This window comes from Tachyglossus aculeatus, chromosome X3, assembly GCF_015852505.1.
Source record: "Tachyglossus aculeatus isolate mTacAcu1 chromosome X3, mTacAcu1.pri, whole genome shotgun sequence".
Taxonomy (NCBI): domain Eukaryota; kingdom Metazoa; phylum Chordata; class Mammalia; order Monotremata; family Tachyglossidae; genus Tachyglossus; species Tachyglossus aculeatus.
In genome coordinates, this window is record NC_052099.1 from 562288 (window position 1) to 583309 (window position 21022).

Genomic DNA, 21022 nt, shown 5'->3' on the forward strand with positions numbered 1-21022 from the left:
AGGGCGGCTCCAAAGCGTTGGCTTGTGGGGGCGGGAAGCGGAGCCCCCCGGGCCTAGCCGCGCTCACAGATGACCTCGATGATGCTGGGCTCCATGGGCACGGGGTCGGGGCAGCGCAGGGCGGTGGAGGCCACCACCTCGTCCAGCAGCAGGTGGACCAGCTCCTCGTCGGCCACGAAGCGCCAGAGGTAGAGCTGCAGGAAGTGGCAGTCCACCTGCACCTGCTGCAGCCCCCAGCGCCCGAACGTGCGCAGCCGCACGCACTCCAGCAGCGTCTTCAGGCTGATCTTGATGATGCCCGTCAGCACCAACACCTTGTTGAACTCCACGGGGCTGAAGACGTCGATGCGCTCGGAGAAAACCTTCTGGATGTTGCTCAGGAGGTTGGTGTCCATTGGGGCGCTGGGGGTGTATCTAGGGGCGTAGCGGCCCTGCTGCCGGGAGCTGCTGTAGACGGAGAAGGTCCTCTTGCTGGAGTCGCTGCTCTGGGCCTTCCGCATGCCCTCCTCGTACAGGAGGCCCACCTGCACGTCGATGGCGGTGGTGTCCTCGACGACGCGCTTCATGACGGCGTGCATGTTGCAGGGCTCGAGGGTGGTGAGCCAGTCGCGGGTCTCCACGCTCTTGTGCAGCATCTGGGAGATGACCAGCCCCTGCACCTTGATGTAGTGGGTCAGCAGCCTCCGCACCGTCTCCCGTGCCTCTGCGCACAGCGTGCTCACCAGTGTCACCGGACGGTGGTCCTGCCCAAGGAACTGCTCGTCGGTGAGGGTGAGGATGTAGGAGATGGTGGAGGTTTCGTAGTCCAGGCAGAGGCGGGAGAGCAGGAGGAGCAGGGCCGGCGGGGTGGCGGCCCCCTTCTCCCCGGGGCTGTCGCAGAAGCCCTGGGCCGTCTGGCAGATGCAGCGGATGAAGCCCACGACGAGGCCCTCGCAGACCCCCTGGCTGCAGAACTCCCCCCGGAAGTAGGCCTGGTTGGAAAAGGACACCTCATTGGCGGTGAACAGGTGGACGGCGGCCAGCACTGCCTTGATGTGGGCCAGCATGGCCCCGGCCACGGAGGCCAGCAGCTCGCCCAGTCCGGGCCCCTCCTTGGCTCCGAGGCAGGGGGCCGCCAGGCTCTGCTGCACGTCCGTCAGGCAGCCCAGGAAGGCGGCGCGCAGGCCCCACAGGTGGAGGGCCAGCCGGGCGTGGGCGGCCCGCTCCACGATGGCGGCGGCCCCCTGGGCCAGGCCTGCTATGGGCAGGGCGGCGGCGGGGGCCCGCAGGCGGTGGTGGAAGCAGTCCAGCGCCCGCACCAGCAGGGAGGAGTTGTCCCCGCCGAGGCCGCCGCCACCGCCGCCCTGCTCCCTGTCCAGCCGCCGCTCCACCAGCGCCAGGTAGCGGCCGCCCAGCTCCCGGGCGAAGGCCGCCAGCTTCTTGTCGCCCGCCGGCCCCCGGGCGCCGAACAGGGCCCGGTAGGAGGCCAGCACCTGGCACAGGCCGCCCACGAAGCCGCTGCCGGCCCAGTCGGTGAACTCCAGCACGTCGGGGGCCAGCAGGGAGGGGCCCAGCTGGGCCTCCAGCCCACCGAGCTCGGCCTCCAGGCGGCCGCGGGCGTGGGCCAGGAACTCGTCGGCCAGCTCGCCGGCCAGCTCACCCAGCGCCAGCAGGAGCTCCACGCACTCACCCAGCTCCGGGGCCCCGGCCTCGCCATCCCTGAATTTCTGCCTGAGCTGCTGGGCCAGGTGGGCGGTGATGAGCTGGCAGTCGTCCTGGATGGCGCGCAGGGCCAGGAGGTGCCGGTACTGCTGGAGCACGGCCCGCGTGCGCGCCTGGTACCGCACCGCCTGCCCGTAGGCGCCCAGCTCCACGCACTGCGTGAGGCGCGACAGCAAGTCGAACAGGAACTGCAGCTTGCGCAGCACAGCGTGGACCTCTGCCAGCTTGGTGACACGCTGGTGGCGGTCGCGCAGGGTGCCGCTGATGCGGGTGCTGAAGTCGGTGATGACCTCCATGTTGGCCGCCAGCCTGTCCATCTCGTCCTTGATTTGTATGTCTTCTGGTGTGTGTGCCTCAAGAATAATAATAACAATAATCGTACTTGTCAAGCCCTTACTATGTGCCAAGCACTGTTCTAAGCACTGGGGTAGATACTAGTTAATAGGTTGGACCCAGTTCCTGTCCCACATGGGGCTCACACTCTTAATCCCCATTTTACAGATGAAGTAACATTCAATCGTATTTATTTATTCATTCATTCATTCAATCGTTTTTATTGAGCACTTTCTGTGTGCAGAGCACTGTACTAAGCGCTTGGGAAGTACAAGTTGGCAACATATAGAGACGGTCCCTACCCAACAACGGGATCACAGTCCCAGAGAAGTTAAGTGACTTGCCCAAGGTCATACAGCAGACATGTGGCAGAGCCAGGATTAGAGTACAGTCGAGAGCAGAGCCATCTGAAAAGTAAAAGAGTTTTTTGGCCACAGTTTTGTAGTAACAGTAACTACACAGCACTTACTTCTTGCAAAGTACTATATTAAGCACTGGGAAAGAATACACTGGTAGAAATTAGACACAGTCCTAGGCCCTCAGAGTTTAAGAAGAAGGCAGCGAAGGGAGCTGGCGACACACACATAAGGAGAAAAGCAGTTTGGCCCAGTGGAAAGAGCACTGGCCTGGGAGTCAGAAGGCCTGGGTTCTATTCCCAGCCCCACCACTTGTCTGCTCTGTGACCTTGGGGAAGTCACTCAAGTTCTCTGTATCTCAGGTCCCTCATCTGCAAAATGGGGGTTCAATACCTGTTCTCCCCCCTACTTAGACTGTGAGCCCTATGTGGGACCTGATTATCTTATATCTACCCCAGCGCTTAGTACACTTAGTCCCTGGAACATAGTCAGCATTTAAAAAATACCATAATAATTATTATTAGAGGTGACCTATTAGGGTAGGGCCAGAGACGGGAATTCCTGATGGACCAATTCAGTAACAGCTTTGAATGATGAATTTGGGAAATGCCTCTGTGTGATCCAAAGGTAGCAAGGAAACAAATCTGAACTTCAAAGGCAGATTGAGTCAGGGAGAAAGATACCCAGTGGCAGAGGAGGGCAAGGAAGTTCCTTGAAAATCTTTCCCAGCCCCTATCTAGCTCTTTCTGGGGCCAAGAGATTGGCTCTAGGCCTCAACTTCCCCATCTTGTGCTGGAAAGAAGCAGGGGCCCCACGCATAACTGCCTTCAGTCTAGCAGCCTCCATCTGATGGAAGGCAAAGAGGGCAGGTTGCCCCCATCCCCTGCCATCCCAAGAGCATTCTATTCTGAAGTGTTAAGTCTCGTTGCAACCTAGTATCACCCCAAAACCTGTGAAAGCTTGAGACAGTTCAGATGTCATATGACCTAGCTCAGAAGTTAAGGATAATGGAAAAATAAATACCATAGGATGGATTAGTCCCAGAAAATAAAGCATGGCTGACTACAGTAGTTTTTCCTATGTTAACCCTTTAGCCTTTTTATCTGTTTATTTGCAAACAATATGAAATTCCTTCTTAGAGCCTTTTTACACTATTTTTTGGCACAATTAATATTTGCTACTTATTGAAACCATTTATCTTCTTCCCCCAGACTGTCCATAGATGATATTTATAATATAATATTGTAATATGTATAATCATGTTTATTTAATGGAAACAAATTTGGGTGTCCCAAATGAATGAGGGGTATAAATTAATTCATTGCCAAGAGGACCACCTGGGGTTAATAGAGGGAAAGTATGGATGCCAGAGGGTACATCCCTAACTGTTATAACCAGCACACTGTTCCTGTGGCCACTGTTGGAGGCTCCTACCCCTCTTCCCTCCCCACCCGCAAGCAGCCTCCGTGCCTCTTTCCTCAACCCCAACACTTTGCCCAGAGACAAGTTGGGCTTGCTATGGGAGCAGGGAATTCTGCTGGTGGTGAGCTGGCTGACTGGTATATTTCAGCCTGCCTTGCATCACAGAGTCAAGGACTCCCCAACATTCGAGTTCATTAGGCACTGGTCACAGATGGGATTTCTTTGCCACCCTAGTGGTCCTTGTCTCAACATTAAGATGCAGGATTCACGGACAAAGTAATTTCCCCCAAATAGCCAATCAGTCTCTCCTCTCTCACTGCACAAGCACACCTCCCCTTCCTTCCTCCCCCGCAAAACACACACCCCACCCCCAGCCAATCTGGGAAAAGAGAAATAAAATCATTTTTTTTCATCCCAAGACAGCCGCACTGGCATTATTTGTTCCAGTTGTGCATAGTTCCAAGAGAGTACTGAATTTAATAAACATACCCACACAATTAAAAATATTTATGGAATGGCCACATGGTATGCCTTGGCATCACCTGGTTCTATATGTTTTAAACCCACCCACCTGCTAATATTACTGGCACTTAATTCCTGAGTGCTGGTTTGCTGAATTTCGATTAGGTAATACAACTGTCATCTGTTAAAATTATTTCATTTTTTTAAAAAAACAACCCACGCTTAAGCATGACACAAATGTATTGAGAAATAACCAAAGATGAGAATTACTATTATTTTCAGCCAGAATGGGCTGACATGTACAACTTCTGGGAAGGTCAGGATTTTGTTCTTTTCTCATGTGCAGTGATTGTCTGGCCTCAAATAAAGAAATCTGTTAAACAGTGATATTTCATGACAAAACATTCTGCCTCTTCAGCAAAATACCCAGTTGGTGAAATACAGAAAAAGACTTGTCAGAAGCCTAAAATAAAATGAAAGCCAAACCAAGTAAGCAACTGGCATGGTCAAGTAAAATTTACGAGTTTTGCCAGCTCTTTAGACATTTTTCTCAGAGGCAAGCCTTTCACTAATGATGAATTGTATGCTTAACATAGCCAAACAGTTGCTTGACCGGTTTCCCAACAGAAAAAAATCCTGCCACAAATTCAAGATATGCCTTTATCTGTCATAATAGTTCACGACAATTGAAGTGTGAAAATGGTCAGCCCTATTGACTAGCATCAATTAAAAAATATTAGGCTTTGGATTCAGCAACTGACCTCTGAGATGTTGCACAGCTATCTGTTTTGGGGGAATATGTATGTGGCAATTTATTACAGTCCTCTAGACTGACTGTAAACTCATTGTGGGCATGTCTACCAACTCTGTTATATTGTACTCTCCCAAGCACTTAGTACAGTGCTCTATACACAGTAAGTGCTCAAAAAATACAATTGATTGATTGAGAAGAAATGCTAGCTGTTCAGCCAATGAAAAATCAAGCAAGAGGTGAAGATATACTTAAAACTCTGATGGACTTCGTTATCAAGAAGCAGAGACCCTCAGAGACCCTTGCTTCAGTGTGTGGGCATGGTGCACCCAATGTGAGTCAAAAGCATGAAGAATTTTGTTGCTCTTTTATGTTTTGTCTCTAGAGATGTCGTATTTTAAATTTAAACCACATGGTGCCACCAGTAAGCACTTTGTTCTCAGTCGTTCAGAATGCAACTGAGTGATGTGGTGGCATTGGTAGTTGACATATTGCTGACTGGATTCTTGCCTGGGCCCTGAATCACTGTCAATTCCAAGATGTGCAGGAAGAAGTGAATTTTGAGAATCAAGGTATTTTGATGCACAGCAACATAGGCTGGCTGTTTTCGGGGAGTGTGGCCTAGAGGAAAGAGCATGGGCTCATGAGTCAGGAGGACTGGGTTCTCGCCCTGGCTCCTCCACTTTTCCTCTGTGTGAACTTGGGCAAGTTCATTCATTCAATCAATCGTATCTATTTTGATGCTATTGATGCCTGTCTACTTGTTTTGTTTTGTTTTGTTGTCTGTCTCCCCCCTTCTAGACTGTGAGCCCATTGTTAGGTAGGGATTGTCTCTTATCTGTTGCTGAACTGTACTCTTCAAGAACTTAGTACAGTGCTCTGCACACAGTAAGTGCTCAGTAAATACGATTGAATGAATGAATGAATGCATTTATTGAGTGCTTACTGTGTACAGAGCACTGTACTAAACACTTGGGAAGTATAATTCAGTAATAAATAGAAAACAATCCCTGCCCACAACAGGTTCACAGTCTAGAAGGGGGAGACAGACATCAAAACAAGTAAACAGGCACCAGTAGCATCATTATAAATAAATAGAATTATAGATATATAAACATCATTAATAAAAATAAATAGAATTATAATTATAAATATGTACATATATACACAAGTGCTGTGGAGAGGGAAGGGGAGGTATAGCAAAGGGAACAGGTCAGGGCAATGGAGAGGGGAGGGAGAGCAGAGGAAGAGGGGGTTTAATCTGGGAAGGCCTCCTGGAGGAGGTGAGATTTCAGTAGGGCTTTGAAGGTAGGGGGTGAGTGTGCTAGTTTGGTGGATTTGAGGATGGAGGGCATTCCAGGCCAGAGGTAGGGCATGGGCCAGGGTCAATGGTGGGACAGGTGAGAACAAGGCATAGTGAGAAAGTTAGTACCAGAGGAGCCGAGTGTGCGGGCTGTGATGTAGAAGGAGAGAAGGGAGGTGAGGTAGGAGGGGGCAAGGTGATGGAGAGCTTTGAAGCCAATAATGAGGATGTTTTGCTTGATACGGAGGTTGACAGGTAACCACTGGAGATTTTTTGGGGGGGGCGTGGGGGGTGACATTCCCAGAACATTTCTGTAGAAAGATAATCCAGGCAGCAGAGTTAAGTATAAACTGAAGCAGGGAGAGACAGGAGGTTGGAAGGTCAGAAAGGATGCTGATGCAGTAATCCAGACAGGATAGGATAAGTGATTGTACTAACATGATAGTGGTTTGGTTGGAGAGGAAAGGGCAGAACTTGGTGATGTTGTAAAGGTGAGATTGGCAGGTTTGGGTGATGGATTGGATATGTGGGGTGAATGAGAGATCTGATTCAAGGATGACACCAAGGTTGTGGGCTTGTGTGATGTGAAGGATGCTAGTGTCGTCCACAGTGATGGGAAAGTACTGGAGAGGACAGGGTTTGGGAGGGAAGATAAGGAGCTCTGTCTTGGACATGCTGAGCTTTTGGTGGCGAGAGGACATCCAAGTAGAGATGTCCTGAAGGCAGGAGGAGATGTGAGCCTGGAAGGAGGGAGAGAGAACAGGAGGAGATGTAGATTTGGGTATCATCCACGTAGAGATGATAGTTGAAGCCGTGGGAGCGAATGAGTTCACCAAAGGACTGAGTATAGCTGGAGAACAGAAGGAGACCAAGAACTGATCCTTGAGGAACCCCTACAGTTAGGGGATGGAGCGGGAGGAGGAGCCTGTGAAGGAGAATGAGAATGAATGGCCAGAGAGATGAGGAGAACCAGGAGAGGACAGAGTCTGTGAAGCCAAGGTTGGATAACGTGTTGAGGAGAAGGGGATGGTCGATAGCGTCAAAAGCAGCTGAGAGGTCGAGGAGGATTAGGATAAAGTAGGAGCCGTTGGATTTGGCAAGAAGGAGGTCACTGGTGACCTTTGAGAGGGCTGTTTCGGTGGAGTGGAGGGGACAGAAGCCAGACTGAAGGGAAACCAGGAGAGAGTTGGAGGAGAGGAGTTCGAGGCAGCGAGTAGAGACGACTCGCTCCAGGAGTCTGGAAAGAAAGGGTAGGAGGGAGATAGGGTGATAACTGGAAGGGGCAGTGGGGTCAAGAAAGGGTTTTTTTAGGATGGGGGAGACGTGGGCATGTTTGAAGGCAGAGGGGAAGAAGCCGTGGGAGAGTGAGCTGTTGAAGATGGAAGTTAAGGAGAGGAGGAGGGAAGGGGCGAGGTTTTTATTAGGTGGCAGGGAATGGGGTCTGAAATGCATGTGGAGGGGGTGACACTTGAGAGGAGGGAGGAGATCTCCTCTGAAGATAATGCTGAGAAGGATGGGAAAGTAGAAGAGGGGTTCGAGGGGTGGACGGGATGGAGGATGGGGAGGGATGACTTTAAACACTTTGGTACTCACTCCCCCATAACCCCTAGTGATTATATACATAGCTTTAATCTCCTTTGCTTCCCCATACCTGGAATTTACTTTATTGTCTTTCTCTCCTATTAGAATGTAAGCTCCTAGAGCGCAGAGAACATGACAGAGAATGTGTCCATTTGTTGTTGTGTTCTACTCTCCCGAGCTCGTAGTACAGTGCTTTGCACATAGTAAGTGCTCAATACAATTGAATGAATGAATGAATGAATACTGCTGTTACTGGGGGTGACATGACAGCAGAAAAGGGGGGTTAGATTTGAGGTGGGGTGGGGTGGCTGTAGGAACTGGATCCTATGTGACCCCAGTAGGGCTATAGAATGTAATGTCCTGGTGATAAAGGGGCCAGATGAAAAGCCAGGAATATAGGTAATCTGGGCATGCAGAAGACCAGGTGTGCCAAATGGGTGGAAGTAAGCTGTTGCAGAGAAGATACTGATCACCCAACCAGTTGAGAGGAGTCCCATGAGAAGGACAAACCAAGAGACCTTGGTCCCAGTCTCTACGCTCCTGGCCTATGCGATATGGGGCAATTTAACCTCTCTGGGCCTCAATTTCCTCATCCATTAAAATAGACATAAGTTAGATTGTCAGTCCCACGTGGGTCAGGGACTGCATCTGATCCCATAACCTTGCACCCCAGTGCTTACTGCATAGAAAGTGCTACAATAAATGTCATAATTAAGCATTGTTTTGTGAGCTTTCATAGACAGAACTCTTTTCAAGTTCATGATTCACCCCCATGAAGCTTGTGTGGATTTGACAGTGGTTCCTGGCACTTCACCTGAAGATTTGGAACTAGAAGTTTCCATCTTCAAGGAATTAGACTTCAGGGGGAAAAATTTCCTGCTGCCACTCCAACCTGGAAAGTGTTGCTCGTCAAGGCACAGAATTAGCAAAGCTGCACAAACGTATTGATTTGAAGGAATTGCAGCAGGAAGATGACCAAATTCTGCAAACTTGGAATAAGCTTCCACCTACATGCAGCCCAATGCAGAATGTCAGCTTTGCTCTCTGTTAACCAACTTAGGCTCTCCCTGGATAATGAACAGGAAAGCATTCTCCCACATGAATCACAGCAGAAAACAATTTGTGCTCCTGATTAACTGAAGAAAGGCTGAATGCATGTGTGAAGCTTAACTTGACCAACCATGAACCGGCCTATAAAGAAATCCGCAACGTGATGACATGGGATCAGAAGTCCCATTAGAAAGTAGAAATATAAATATAAACTTGGCTTTTAGTTATTGTCATTATTATTAATTAGTGTCATTCCATCATTACACTTTCACAACAAAGTAAACTACATTAATATGTATTTCAACTACATGTCTGGCTCACCAATTGCCCTAAGTTTTCATTTTTGTATGGCTCTTTGGCAGTCCTTCTCCTTTAGAGTGGGTGTTAGAAGAACCTTGTCTTGAGATAAATTTGTGTCTTAGTAACTGGTGATTCCAAGTGAATTAATGGGCTAGGGAATGGATGGTTCAAAGATATCACCACAGCTGTCATTTTTCAATGCAAATTCCTATACTATGGCAGGCTCCTCCTCTGCCTCCCACTCCCTCACTATGGGGGTCCCTCAAGGGTCAGTTCTCAGTCCCCTTCTATTCTCCAGCTACACTCAGTCCCTTGGAGAAGTCATTCGCTCCCACGGCTTCAAGTCTATATGAATGATCCCCAAATCTACATCTCCTCTCTTGATCTCTCTTCCTTTCTCTGGGTTTGCTTCTCCTCCTGCCTTCAAGACATTTCTACTTGGATGTCCTCCTCTCACCTCAAGCTTAACATGTCCAAAACACAGCTTCTTATCTTCCCACCCCAACCCTGTCCTCTCCCAGACTTTTCTGTCACTGTAGACGGCACCACCATCCTTCCCATCTCACTAGCCCATAACCTTGGCATTATCTTTGACTCCGCTCTCTCATTCAACCCACATATTCAATCCATCAACAAATCCTGTCGGTCTCACCTTCACAACATCGCTAAAATCCATCCATCCAAGCTGCTCCCACGTTAATACAGTCACTCATCCTATCCCACCTAGATTACTGCATCAGCCTCCTTGCTAACCTCCTGCCTTTCCCCACTCCAGTCCATACTTCACTCTGCTGCCTGGATCATCGTTCTACAGAAACGTTCAGGACATTCATTCATTCATTCAATCAGATTTATTTAACACTTACTGTGTGCAGAGCACTGTATTAAGCACTTGGAAAATACAATTCAGCAATAAAGACAGTCCCTGCCCACAACGGATTTACAGTCTAGAATGGGGGAGACAGACATCAAAACAAGTTAACAGGCACCAGTAGCATCAATGTAAATAAATAGAATTATAGATATGTACAGATATACACAAGTGCTGTGGGGCAGGGAGAGGGGGTAGAGCAAAGGGAGTGAGTTGGGGTGATGGGGGGAGGGGGACCTGAGGAAAAGGGGGTCAGTCTGGGAAGGCCTCTTAGAGGAGGTGAATCTTCAGTAGGGCTTTGAAGGGGGGAAGAGTGATTGTTTGGTGGATTTGAGGAGGGAGGGCATTCCAGGCCAGAGGTAGGACATGGGCTGGGGTCGACGGTGGGACAGGTGAGAACGAGGCACAGTGAGAAGCTTAGTACCAGAGGAGCAGAGTGTGTGGGCTGGGATGTAGAAGGAGAAAAGGGAGGTGAGGTAGGAGAGGGCAAGGTGATGGAGAGCTTTGAAGCCAATAGTGAGGAGTTTTTGCTTGATACGGAGGTTGATAGGCAACAACTGGAGATTTTTTAGGGGTGGCGGGGGTGATATCCCCAGAATGTCTGTGTAGAACGATTATCTGGGCAGCAGACTCCAGGGAGGCATAACTTTAGTACAATACATTGCATCCAGTGGGTTCCCAATAAATATTATTAATACTACTAAAGTTGAATGCCAATTACTCAGAATTCAATATAAACAAAAACCAAAAGGAACTACTACTACTAATAGTGGCATTTGTTAAGCAGTTACTATGCCCAAGCATTGTGCTAAAGCACTGGAGTATATACAACACAATCAGATCAGTTACAGCCCCGTCTACCTGTAGGCTGAAAGTCTAATGGGGTGAAAAAACAAGTATTTAATCCCTATTTTACAGATGAGGAATAGAAGTGACATTTTATTTATGGTATTTGTTAAATGCTTACTATGTGCCAGGCACTCTACTAGGTCCTGGGGTAGATACAAGGTAATCAGGTTGGACACAGTCCATGCCCCACATGGGTCTCACAGTATTAATCCCCATTTTACAACGTCTCATAATAGTAATCCCCAGTTTACAACTGAGGTGGCTGAGAAGTTAAGTGACTTCTCCAAGGTCACACAGCAGACAAGTTTTATTGAACTCTCCCAAGCATTTAGTACATTGATCTGCACACAGTAAACACTAAATATATATGACTGAATGAATGAAGTGGTGGAGCCTGGACTAGAAGCCACGTCCTTCTGACTCCCAGACCTAACCAGCGTGGCTCAGTGGAAAGAGCACGGGCTTTGGAGTCAGAGGTCGTTGGTTCAAATCCTGGCTCTGCCACTTGTCAGCTGTGTGACTTTGGGCAAGTAACTTCACTTCTCTGGGCCTCAGTTCCCTCATCTGTAAAATGGGGATGAAGACTGTGAGCCTCTCATGGGACAACCTGATTACCTTGTATCTACCCCAGTGCTTAGAACAGTGGTTTGCACATAGTAAGCACTTAACAAATACCAACATTATTATTATTATTATTCACTAGGCCACGCTGCTTCACATTATATCCGGATCACGTAATGAATCCTGTCTTGTAGCAGGACTAACAAAATTCGAATTTTTCCTTAGATCTGCAAATTGGGAGACCTTATGGAGTTAAAGGAAGAGGAGTGCAACAAACATATTGAAAAAAATGACAAGTATCAAAGACATTTAGGAAACCCAGTATTCAAGGTATAAATGTATTTGATTTCCCAAAAGTGAACTACCAAAACTATACCAATAATCACATGAATCTTCAGTCCAAATGAAAACTATCTTTATTCTGGAATCCCAGTGCAGTGCAAAGCACTGTACCTTGCCTGGAACTCCCTCCTCCTCTACATTCATTCATTAATTCAATCGTATTTATTGAGTGCTTACTATGTGCAGAGCACTGTACTAAGTGCTTGGGAAGTGCAAGCTGGCAACATATAGAGACGGTCCCTACCCAACAGCGGGCTCTCAGTCTAGAAGGGAGAGACCACCACTTTATCCACCTTCAAGGCATTATTAAGATCATATCTCCTTCAACAGGCCTTCCCTGCCTAAGCCTTCTTTTCCCCAGCATGATGATGGTGACTGTGGTATTTGTTAAGAGCTTACTATGTGCCAGGCACTGTTCTAGGTGCTAGGGTGAATACAAGCAAATTGGGTTGGACACAGACCCTGTCCCACATGAGGATCACAATCTGCTTTCCTTAAGTCTGTGACCTTTGCCCCACCCTCAGCCCCAGAGTGCTTATGTACATATCTTTACATCATAATAATTTATTTATTTATATTAATGTCTGTCTCCCCCCTAGAGTGTAAGCTCGTTGTGGTCAGGAAGCATGTCTCCCAACTCTGTTGTGTTGTACTCTCCAAAGTGTACAATGCTCTGCACATAGTAAGCACTCAAAAACTAACATTGATTGATTGATTGATATGAAGTGAGGAAGGATAGGGTCAGAGCTACATGTGGAGGGAATGGGTTTAGAGAGTACACCAGAGATTTCTTCTCAAGAAACAGCCAGAGAGCAGGAGGAGGAGGAGGAGGGCAAAGTGCCATGGTAAGGAGGTTGGGGGGACTCTACAGAATTCACACCTGATGGTGTCAATATTAGTAACAAAGTAGTTGGCAAAGTGATCAGGGCTTAGGGAGATAGATTGGGGGATATTGGAGACTTCAGGAGAAGTTACAAATATGGAAAGGCTGCTGAGGTATGTGGGTGTAGGAAGCAATGGAGGAGAAATAGCTGAATTTTCTAGCAGAAGAGAGAATTGAGTCAGAGTGTGACAGAGAAAAAGGCAGAAGTCATACCAGAGCCTGGATCTCTGCCTGCTGTGTTCATAGAAGGGGGTATGATAAGTTGGCAAGTCAGAAAGGGAGGTGGGAGTTAGTGAGGTTAGAGATGGAGCATTATTGGCAAGTGTTTAGATGTCACATGTGTCCATGCTGATATATGGCTGAGGTGGGCTGAAGAAAGTGCAGCAGAGTTGAGAAATGAAAGGAAGTGGATGGGTGAGGGTCAGAGATATCATGGACACAGAGGTCAAAATCCCTAAGTCTGCAGGACACAGAGCAGGAGAAGGGAGTGAGAGAAAGAAGAGAAAGGCTTCCAAAGCAATCAGAAATGAGAGGTGGGACCAACCTGGTGGGTGGTAAGTAACAGTAACCAGTAGTTATGGAGGGAGGTTGAGACAGGCGATCAATCAATCCATCCATCAGTGGGATTACTGAGTGCTCACTGTGTATGGAACACTGGACTAAGTGCTCGGGAGAGTACAATTTTGTTGATAGACAAGATCCGAGCACACAAGGGCAGTGCCATCTGGTGGAAAAGATGAACATTACGCTAAATTACAGTTAAGAGAAGCAACAGAGTATAAGGCATACATATTTTTCGCTCTAGTGCCAACCTTCTCACTCTGCCCTGATCTCGCCTGTCTTGCCACTGACCCCTGGCCCACGTCCTGCCTCAGGCCTGGAACGCCCTCCCTCCTCAAATCCGACAGACAATTACTCTCCCCTCATTCAAAGCCTTATTGAAAGCACATATCTCCTCCAAGAGGCGGTCCCAGACTAAAACCCACTTTTCTTCATCTCCCACTCCATTCTGCATCATCCTGACCTGTTCCCTTTGCTTTTCCCCCGTCCCCACCGCCCAAGCTCCACAGCATCTACGTATATATCTGTAATTTTATTTATTTGTATTGATGTCTGTCACCCCGCCTCTAGATTGCGAGCTCATTGTTGGGCAGGTAATGTCACTGTTGTTGTAGTGTACTTTCCCAAGCACTTCATTCATTCAACTGTATTTTTTAAGCGCTTTCTGTGTGCAGAGCACTAAACTGAGTGCTTGGGAAAGAACAATACAACAATAAACAGTGACAATCCCTGCCCACAACGACCTCACAGTCTAGAGGGCTTAGTACAGTGCTCTGCACACAGTAATAAACACAATTGAATGAATGAATAAATGCACATAATGAATGAATGAATGAATGTACATAAGTGCTCTGCAAGTGAGGTGAATATCAAAGTACTTGGGGTATGAACACATGTGTAGGCAACAGAAGGGAGGGAGAATAAGTAGAGTGGGGAGATGAGAGGTTAGCCAGGAAAGGCTTCCTAAAGGAGATGTGATTTTAGCAGGGCTTTGAAGATAGGGAGAGTGCTGGTCTGTTGGTTATGTATTGAGTCGTGGGGAGGGGGACAGCAAGAGAGACAAAAGCAAGGCACAGTAAATAAGTCGATGTTAGAGGAGCAAACTGTGCAAGCTGGGTTGTAAGAGGAGAGAGCTGAGTGTTTTAAGGCAGTGGTTAGGAATTTCTGCTTGATGGCAGACTCAGCATATGGCCGAGAAGAGGAGCACAAAGTTCACACCAGTAACTTGTTTAAACAACAAGTTTAAACGATTTATTATACCAACAAAATACAGAAGAATTAGCATCCACAAACAAGCATACTAAAGCCCACAAGCTCTCTATCATAACCTATTCATGAACACCCTGCTTTTTAAATCACTACCCGACTTGGGAGTCAACTCTTGTCTCCAGGAGACCATAACAACACCAGAACTGATCTGGTCTGCGTCGCTACTCACAGATTACCACCAGGTATCCTCCCTGGTATTCGGGAATCACTTGGGGTCCGTCCTTGTACCGTCTGACAGGCTGGAGCACGACAACCTCTCCTCTGTGCGTGGGGGTCTTATACCTGATAGTAAACAAGGCAGCTGTCAAATGGTCACTGTTCTCCAATCCCATTCTACTACAGCCAGGTTGCAACAGGTGTTAGTTCTGCACACCCCCTCTCCCGGTTTCTCAAAAATGTGAGATGGCAGGCTCACAGACAAGGGACTGTGAGCATAGCATGAACAGACATTCCAGCGTTTCCCTGACTCTCCCATACATAGTGCTTCTTCCACCTTTTCCCTGACTTGCTCTGAAGTAGCAGTGCAGCCAGAGTGGAGTCACTTAGGTCTCGTATGACAACTGGAGAAGGATGGGCAAATGGAGATTTTTGAAGAGCGGGGAGATGTTAGAATGATTTTTTAAAAGAATGATCCAGGAAAAAGAGTGAAGCAGATGTGAAGAATGAAGTGGGAGATGGAAGGAATGAGGTTGATTGAAACCATCATTGGAGGGCGAGGAGCAGGCTGACTCCTTCCCCTTTCCCGTGCGATAGGGATAGTGGGAAAAGATAAAGCCTCCTTCAGAGAGAGCAATAAGGGGGACATTTATGTCATCCAGTGAGAGTCAGTCTCAGTGATAGTGAGGAGAAGGAGGAGGAGAAGGAAAAAGTGGAGGAGTGAGCAGGGAATTCCAGTGCCTTAGGCTGGGTGATTGATGTGCTGGTGAGCTGCCCAATTCAAGGGATTGGGCAAGTGTTGATGAAAGAACTCTGGGTGCTAAGGTTAAAGGAAACCCCTTTTTCTTAAGCCATTTGACAGTTCCATCTGTCCCAGTTCCTAATCATTCTAGAGCTTGGAAGGAGTCAAGTCATTCACATTTCTCTCAACAAATGACAAATAAATTTGACCTTTCTTGTCCTCCCAAGCCACTCAGATGTGGCTCTGGAGGGAAGGGAGAAGAAGTGTCACTTGGCCTGGGAGTCAGAGGACCTGGGTACTAATCCCAGCTGCACCACTTGTCTGCTGTGTGACCTTGGGCAAGTCACTTCATTTCTCTGTGCCTCATTTATCCCATCTGTAAAATGGGGATTAAGACTTTAAGCCCCATATGGGACATGGACGGAGTCCAACCTGATTTTTTTTGTATTCATTCATTCATTCATTCAATTGTATTTATTGAGCTCTTATTGTGTGCAGAGCACTGTACTAAGCGCTTGGGAGAGTACAATATAACAATAAACAGACACATCCACAACGAGCTTACAGTCTAGAAGGGGAGACAGACATTAATGTAAATAAATTACAGATATGTACATAAGTGCTGTGGGGCTGGGATGGGGGATGAATAAAGGGAGCAAGTCAGGGTGACGCAGAAAGGAGTGGGGGAAGAGGAAAGGAGGGCTTCGTCAGGGAAGGTCTCGGAGTAGGTGTGCCTTCAATAAGGCTTTGAAGGTATGGGGAGAGTAATTGTCTGTCAGATTTGAGGAGGGAGAGCATTCCAGGCCAGAGGCAGGATGTGTATCTACCCCAGCACTTAGTACAGTGCCTGGCACATAGCAAGTGCTTAACAAATACTATTAAAAAAGCTAGGTGGGCTCCCCTTACCTAGTAATAATGCACTCTTTATGTACTATGTATTGTACTAAGTGCTGGGGTAAACACAATCAGATGAGACACAGTCCCTTGTCCTTCAGAGGGTTAACAGCCTAAGCAGGAGGGACAACAGTATTTAGTCCCCATTTGACAGATAAGGAAACTGAGGCCCATTGTCAGTTTGGGTTCTGCATCAGTGTGGAGGAATTGTCAGAACAGCTCCTCCACTAGATTACAAACTCTTCCACTAGATTGTAAACTCTTTGAGAGTAGGAATTGTATCTACCAACTCTACTGCACTGAACTTTCATAAGTACTTAGTATGATGCTCTGCACAGAGTAAAGACTCAGTAAATACTATTGATTGATTGAAAATGTCACTTGTAAAAACCTGCTTTAGATAGATGCTGGGGTTCACCTTGTGATAATGTTTTATAGGTAACATTATAGGAAGAAATTATTGCTTGTGCTGACAGGAGACTCGAGATAACCAACTCTCAGGCTGCACAATAAGCCCATAGATCAAAGCCTTTTAAGATGTGTTATTGTTAATATTTACTTGTTTTTTACAGTTTATACCTTGCTGGTAAGTCTATTTGCTCAGCTTCTTGATGCTGTCATGGTTGACAACAGCACTATTTTTCCTGACCCAGTAGCTCCAACCTTAGTCTCTTTCATCTCACTTCTTTGGTCGGACTCCAAATCCTGGCAGTTTTTCCTCCACAATATTTCGTGGATCCAGCCCATGCCTCTTCACCCTGTTTAAAGCTGGTCTAAGCCTTGTCACTTTAACTGGAATGGTGACTCCATGACTACTTCATTTATTTTCTAATATTTATTAAGAAGGTCCAGCCAGAGGAGGTGGGAGAAGTTGGAGGTAGGGAGGCTAACAAAGAGATTGCTGCTGAGCGGTGATGGGGCTTGAACCTCGGTGGTGACTATAAGGGTAGAGGGAAAATGGAGGCTCTGTTAAAGAAATATTGTGGAGGAAAAACTGTCTGGAATTAGAGAAAGCATTCTATATCAGCCTCCTAACTTGTCTCCCCTTGCCTTCATTCTCATCCCTTCATCAGTCTGTCCAACATTTCATTGCACAGATAATCTTCTTAAAATGCTGTTTAGAATACATCACCTCTCTCCTCAAAACCTCCCATGGATATTGAGTTTTCTCCATATCGAAGAGAAACTCCTAACCATTGGATTGAAGGCTCCTCACTAGCTATCTCCTTACTTCATTTTTGCTCTCTTCTACCTAACTTGCACCCTGTACCTTGCTCTCAACTGTATCTTGCTCTTAACTCTCCAGTTTCTCATCCATTGTGTACACCCTTTCTTCCTCCTGGGACCAGACTATGTCCTTTCCCATCTTCTAATCTCCTAGAAAAGTTCCTTCCTCCAGGAGGCATTCCCTGATGAATCTCTGCCAATCACCAGCTTTGCTTAGTTCATTCACACCATTCATTTATTCACTTGTTCATTTGTTTGCTTCATTTTTTTTACCCAATATATGTTTTCACTCTTCTTCCTGTTCTACATTTTTGATGTGTGTCTGTCTGTCTCCCTTGTGTCTGCAAAGGTCTCTTGCAAGGACCATGCTTTCTAGTTAATGTTCCAAAGTGCCTATAGTACCGTTCACTGCCCTCAGTAAGCACTCATGATGATGATGATGTTGATGATGGAGCATAGGAAATGCAGAAAGTAAAACTATAAACAAAACCGGGATGCCAGCAGCCTCCAGTGCCCCTGTCACTCCAGTGATAAGCAGGCTTTCCAGGGATTGCCTGGCAGTGGCGAGCAGGACTTTGGTTCGGGGGAAGGGGGCAGACAGACAGCCACTGATAGCCAGAACTCACCTGGCATGCAGCCCAGGGGCCTTGTAGAGGAATAAAATGGGAGACACAGGGCTGAGGCTGCAGCGACTGGGGGAGGGGCCAAGAGGCACCAGGTAGCTGGCAGCAGAGCCCACTGTTGCTATCACTGCCCCTCCCTGTGCCCCCTATCCCCCTCATCCTCCCACGTGATCCCTTGCTGCCTTGAAGCACCAGTTCCACGACTTTCTCTTATACCAGAGCTGAGTTCCAACTGGTTCCAGCTTACTTCCAGCCCTGAGCTAGGCCATGGAGCCCAGGTGTCCTGGAGACAGGAAAGTCTCACAACTAAACTCTCCTCTTTCTTACTCATAGCTCCTTTTGACTTTGAGCCCCACAAGAAGGAGGGTTATATATGAGCGAATGAAAACCAAATGTAGTTATGCAGGAGGGAATGAAAACTATGTTCTAGTGACTTTTTATAGAATATTGTCATTGGAGACAGTAACAACTCAACCTTGCAATATGGACTATACCGGCATATCTCACGATACAATGGGATTATAGTCCTCAAAAATCTGGTTGTATCATGAATGTCTGTGTCTCATATTATAAATTAGGTTCCAATCAATTGTATTTATTGAGCACTTACTATGTGCAGAGCACTGTACTAAGAGCTTGAAAAGTACAATACAACAGGATTGGCAGACATGTTCTCTGCCCATAACAACCTTACAGTCTAGAGGGGGAGGATCCATTCCAGAATGCCTGGAAAAATAATATGGCATTCCTTGGAGGCAGCAGAGAGCCAGAACACCATGGTTCCTGCCCCAGCTCTGCCCCTGGCCTGTTTTATGTCCTTGGACAAGTCTCATAGCCTCAGTGGGCCTCAGTTTCCTCATTTGTAAAATGAGACTAATAGTACCTGCCGCACTGGGATGCTGTGAACATAAAATGAAATAATTCATTTAAAAGCATTACACCCAAAGAACAAGGTATTATTATTTTTATGTGCAATATACTGTAATAATGGAACTATAGTTTAATATCTTTGTGAAAATAATTCAAATTATAACATCACAGCATTAATTAAAAGAGGAGCTGTAATATGATTATGAGTCTTTGCAAGAGACTTCAGAAGTAGAAGCTTACTTGTTTTTCTGACTTTGACAGTGTTTTTTCAACTTAAGCAGCATGTCCTAGTGGCCTAGAAGGAAGAGCACATGCCTGGGAGTCAGGGGATCTGGGTTCTATTCCCAGATATAGAAGCTAACTAGTTTGAACATCATCCAGGTCCCATGTGGAACTCACAGTCTTAATCCCCATTGTACAGATGAGGTAACTGAGGCACAGAGAAGTGAAGTGACTTGCCCAAGGTCACACAGCAGACAAGTGGCAGAGCCGGGGTTGGAACCCAGGTCCTTCTGACTCCCAGGCCTGTGCGCTATCCACTAGGCAAAGCTGCCGCTCATCTTTAAAATGGGAGCCCAATACCTATTTTCCCTTCGAGGCCCATGTGGAACAAGGACTGTTTCCAACCTGCTTATACTCCAGTGATTTAGGTAGTAGACAATTAGGGGACGATGAGTCAAAATGTGTCAAAAAGGAGTGCCCATTTTAACTGAGCAAATAAAGTTATAGCCCAAGTCCTTCATGCTATTTTAGAGGTGTTATAACCTGGATTCTGTTTTTTGTTCTCTACTTCCCATCTTGACACATAATAAGCACTTACCAAATGCTGATATTATTAATAAGAGAATAATTTGTATCATTTAGGTTAAACAGCAGCCTTCATATAACATTATAGATTGTATAATAATAATAATGATAGCATTTATTAAGCGCTTACTGTATGCAAAGCACTGTTCTAAGCGCTGGGGAGGTTACAAGGTGATCAGGTTGTCCCACAGGGGGCTCACAGTCTTCATCCCCATTTTACAGATGAGATAACTGAGGCCCAGAGAAGTTAAGTGACTTGCCCAAAGTCACACAGCTGACAATTGGCAGAGTGGGGATTTGAACCCATGACCTCTGACTCCAAAGCCTGTGCTCTTTTCCACTGAGCCACGCTGCTTCTCCTATGTAGCCCAGGGGCAGTTCTATTGTGAGGCAATTGTAGCCCGGGTAATGTAACAACCAGTAAAAACTGTATCCCCAAGTTGGTCATGTCATAAGTTGGTGATAATTGGATGTAAGGTATGTTTGGCTTGAGTGTTGGCACAATGCAAGGCCTGAGGCCCAGGGGCCTCCCCCTGAGAAGCGATCCATCAGGACAGAGAGAAATGTAAACAAATCGGTTCAAATGATATAAAAGACCAGCGAGCCCCTGTAGCCCACTGGTCCTCTTCCTGGACCGAGGTCTGCAGTGGGTGCCACATGAGCCTGTGGCAGGACACTATGGTGTAGGGGTCCCCTGTGACAGAGTGGATCCTGGTTGAGTAATATTTCTCCATATCTTCCATTTACATTATTCAGTATTATTCAATTCACTCATAAGCTCTCCTGTGGCCTGCTAGAGACAACACAGGCCTGGGAAACAGGAGACCTGGGCTCCAATCCAGGCTCCTCCACTCACTAGGTGTTTCACCTTGGGAAAGTCATTTAACTTCAGTGTGCCTCATTTTCCTTACCTGTAAAATGGAGACAAGATTCCTTTTATCCATCCCCATTACAGTATGAGCCCCAGGTGGGACAGAACTGTGTCCGAGGCGATTATTTTTGCATATACCCCAGCACAGTGCTTGGCACATAGTAAGCACTTAGTAGCATCATTACTGTCAACAGTGTTGGCTCTTCATCTCAAATCAATAAAGTTGATTTGTGGTTT

The 21022-nt window shown here is 46.9% G+C and overlaps 1 protein-coding gene across 1 annotated transcript; it reads right to left on the reverse strand.

Moving 5' to 3' along the window:
- Positions 1-53: 53 nt before the first annotated feature.
- On the reverse strand, positions 54-20648 carry LOC119948715 (vacuolar protein sorting-associated protein 51 homolog). The gene is made up of 5 exons (XM_038770192.1): positions 20533-20648; positions 18241-18306; positions 12858-12922; positions 5525-5646; positions 54-2054 (listed from the first exon to the last, which is right to left on the reverse strand). The coding sequence occupies exons 1-5, from the start codon at positions 20646-20648 to the stop codon at positions 54-56; spliced, it is 2370 nt and encodes a 789-aa protein (XP_038626120.1).
- Between the last annotated feature and the right edge of the window lie 374 nt (positions 20649-21022).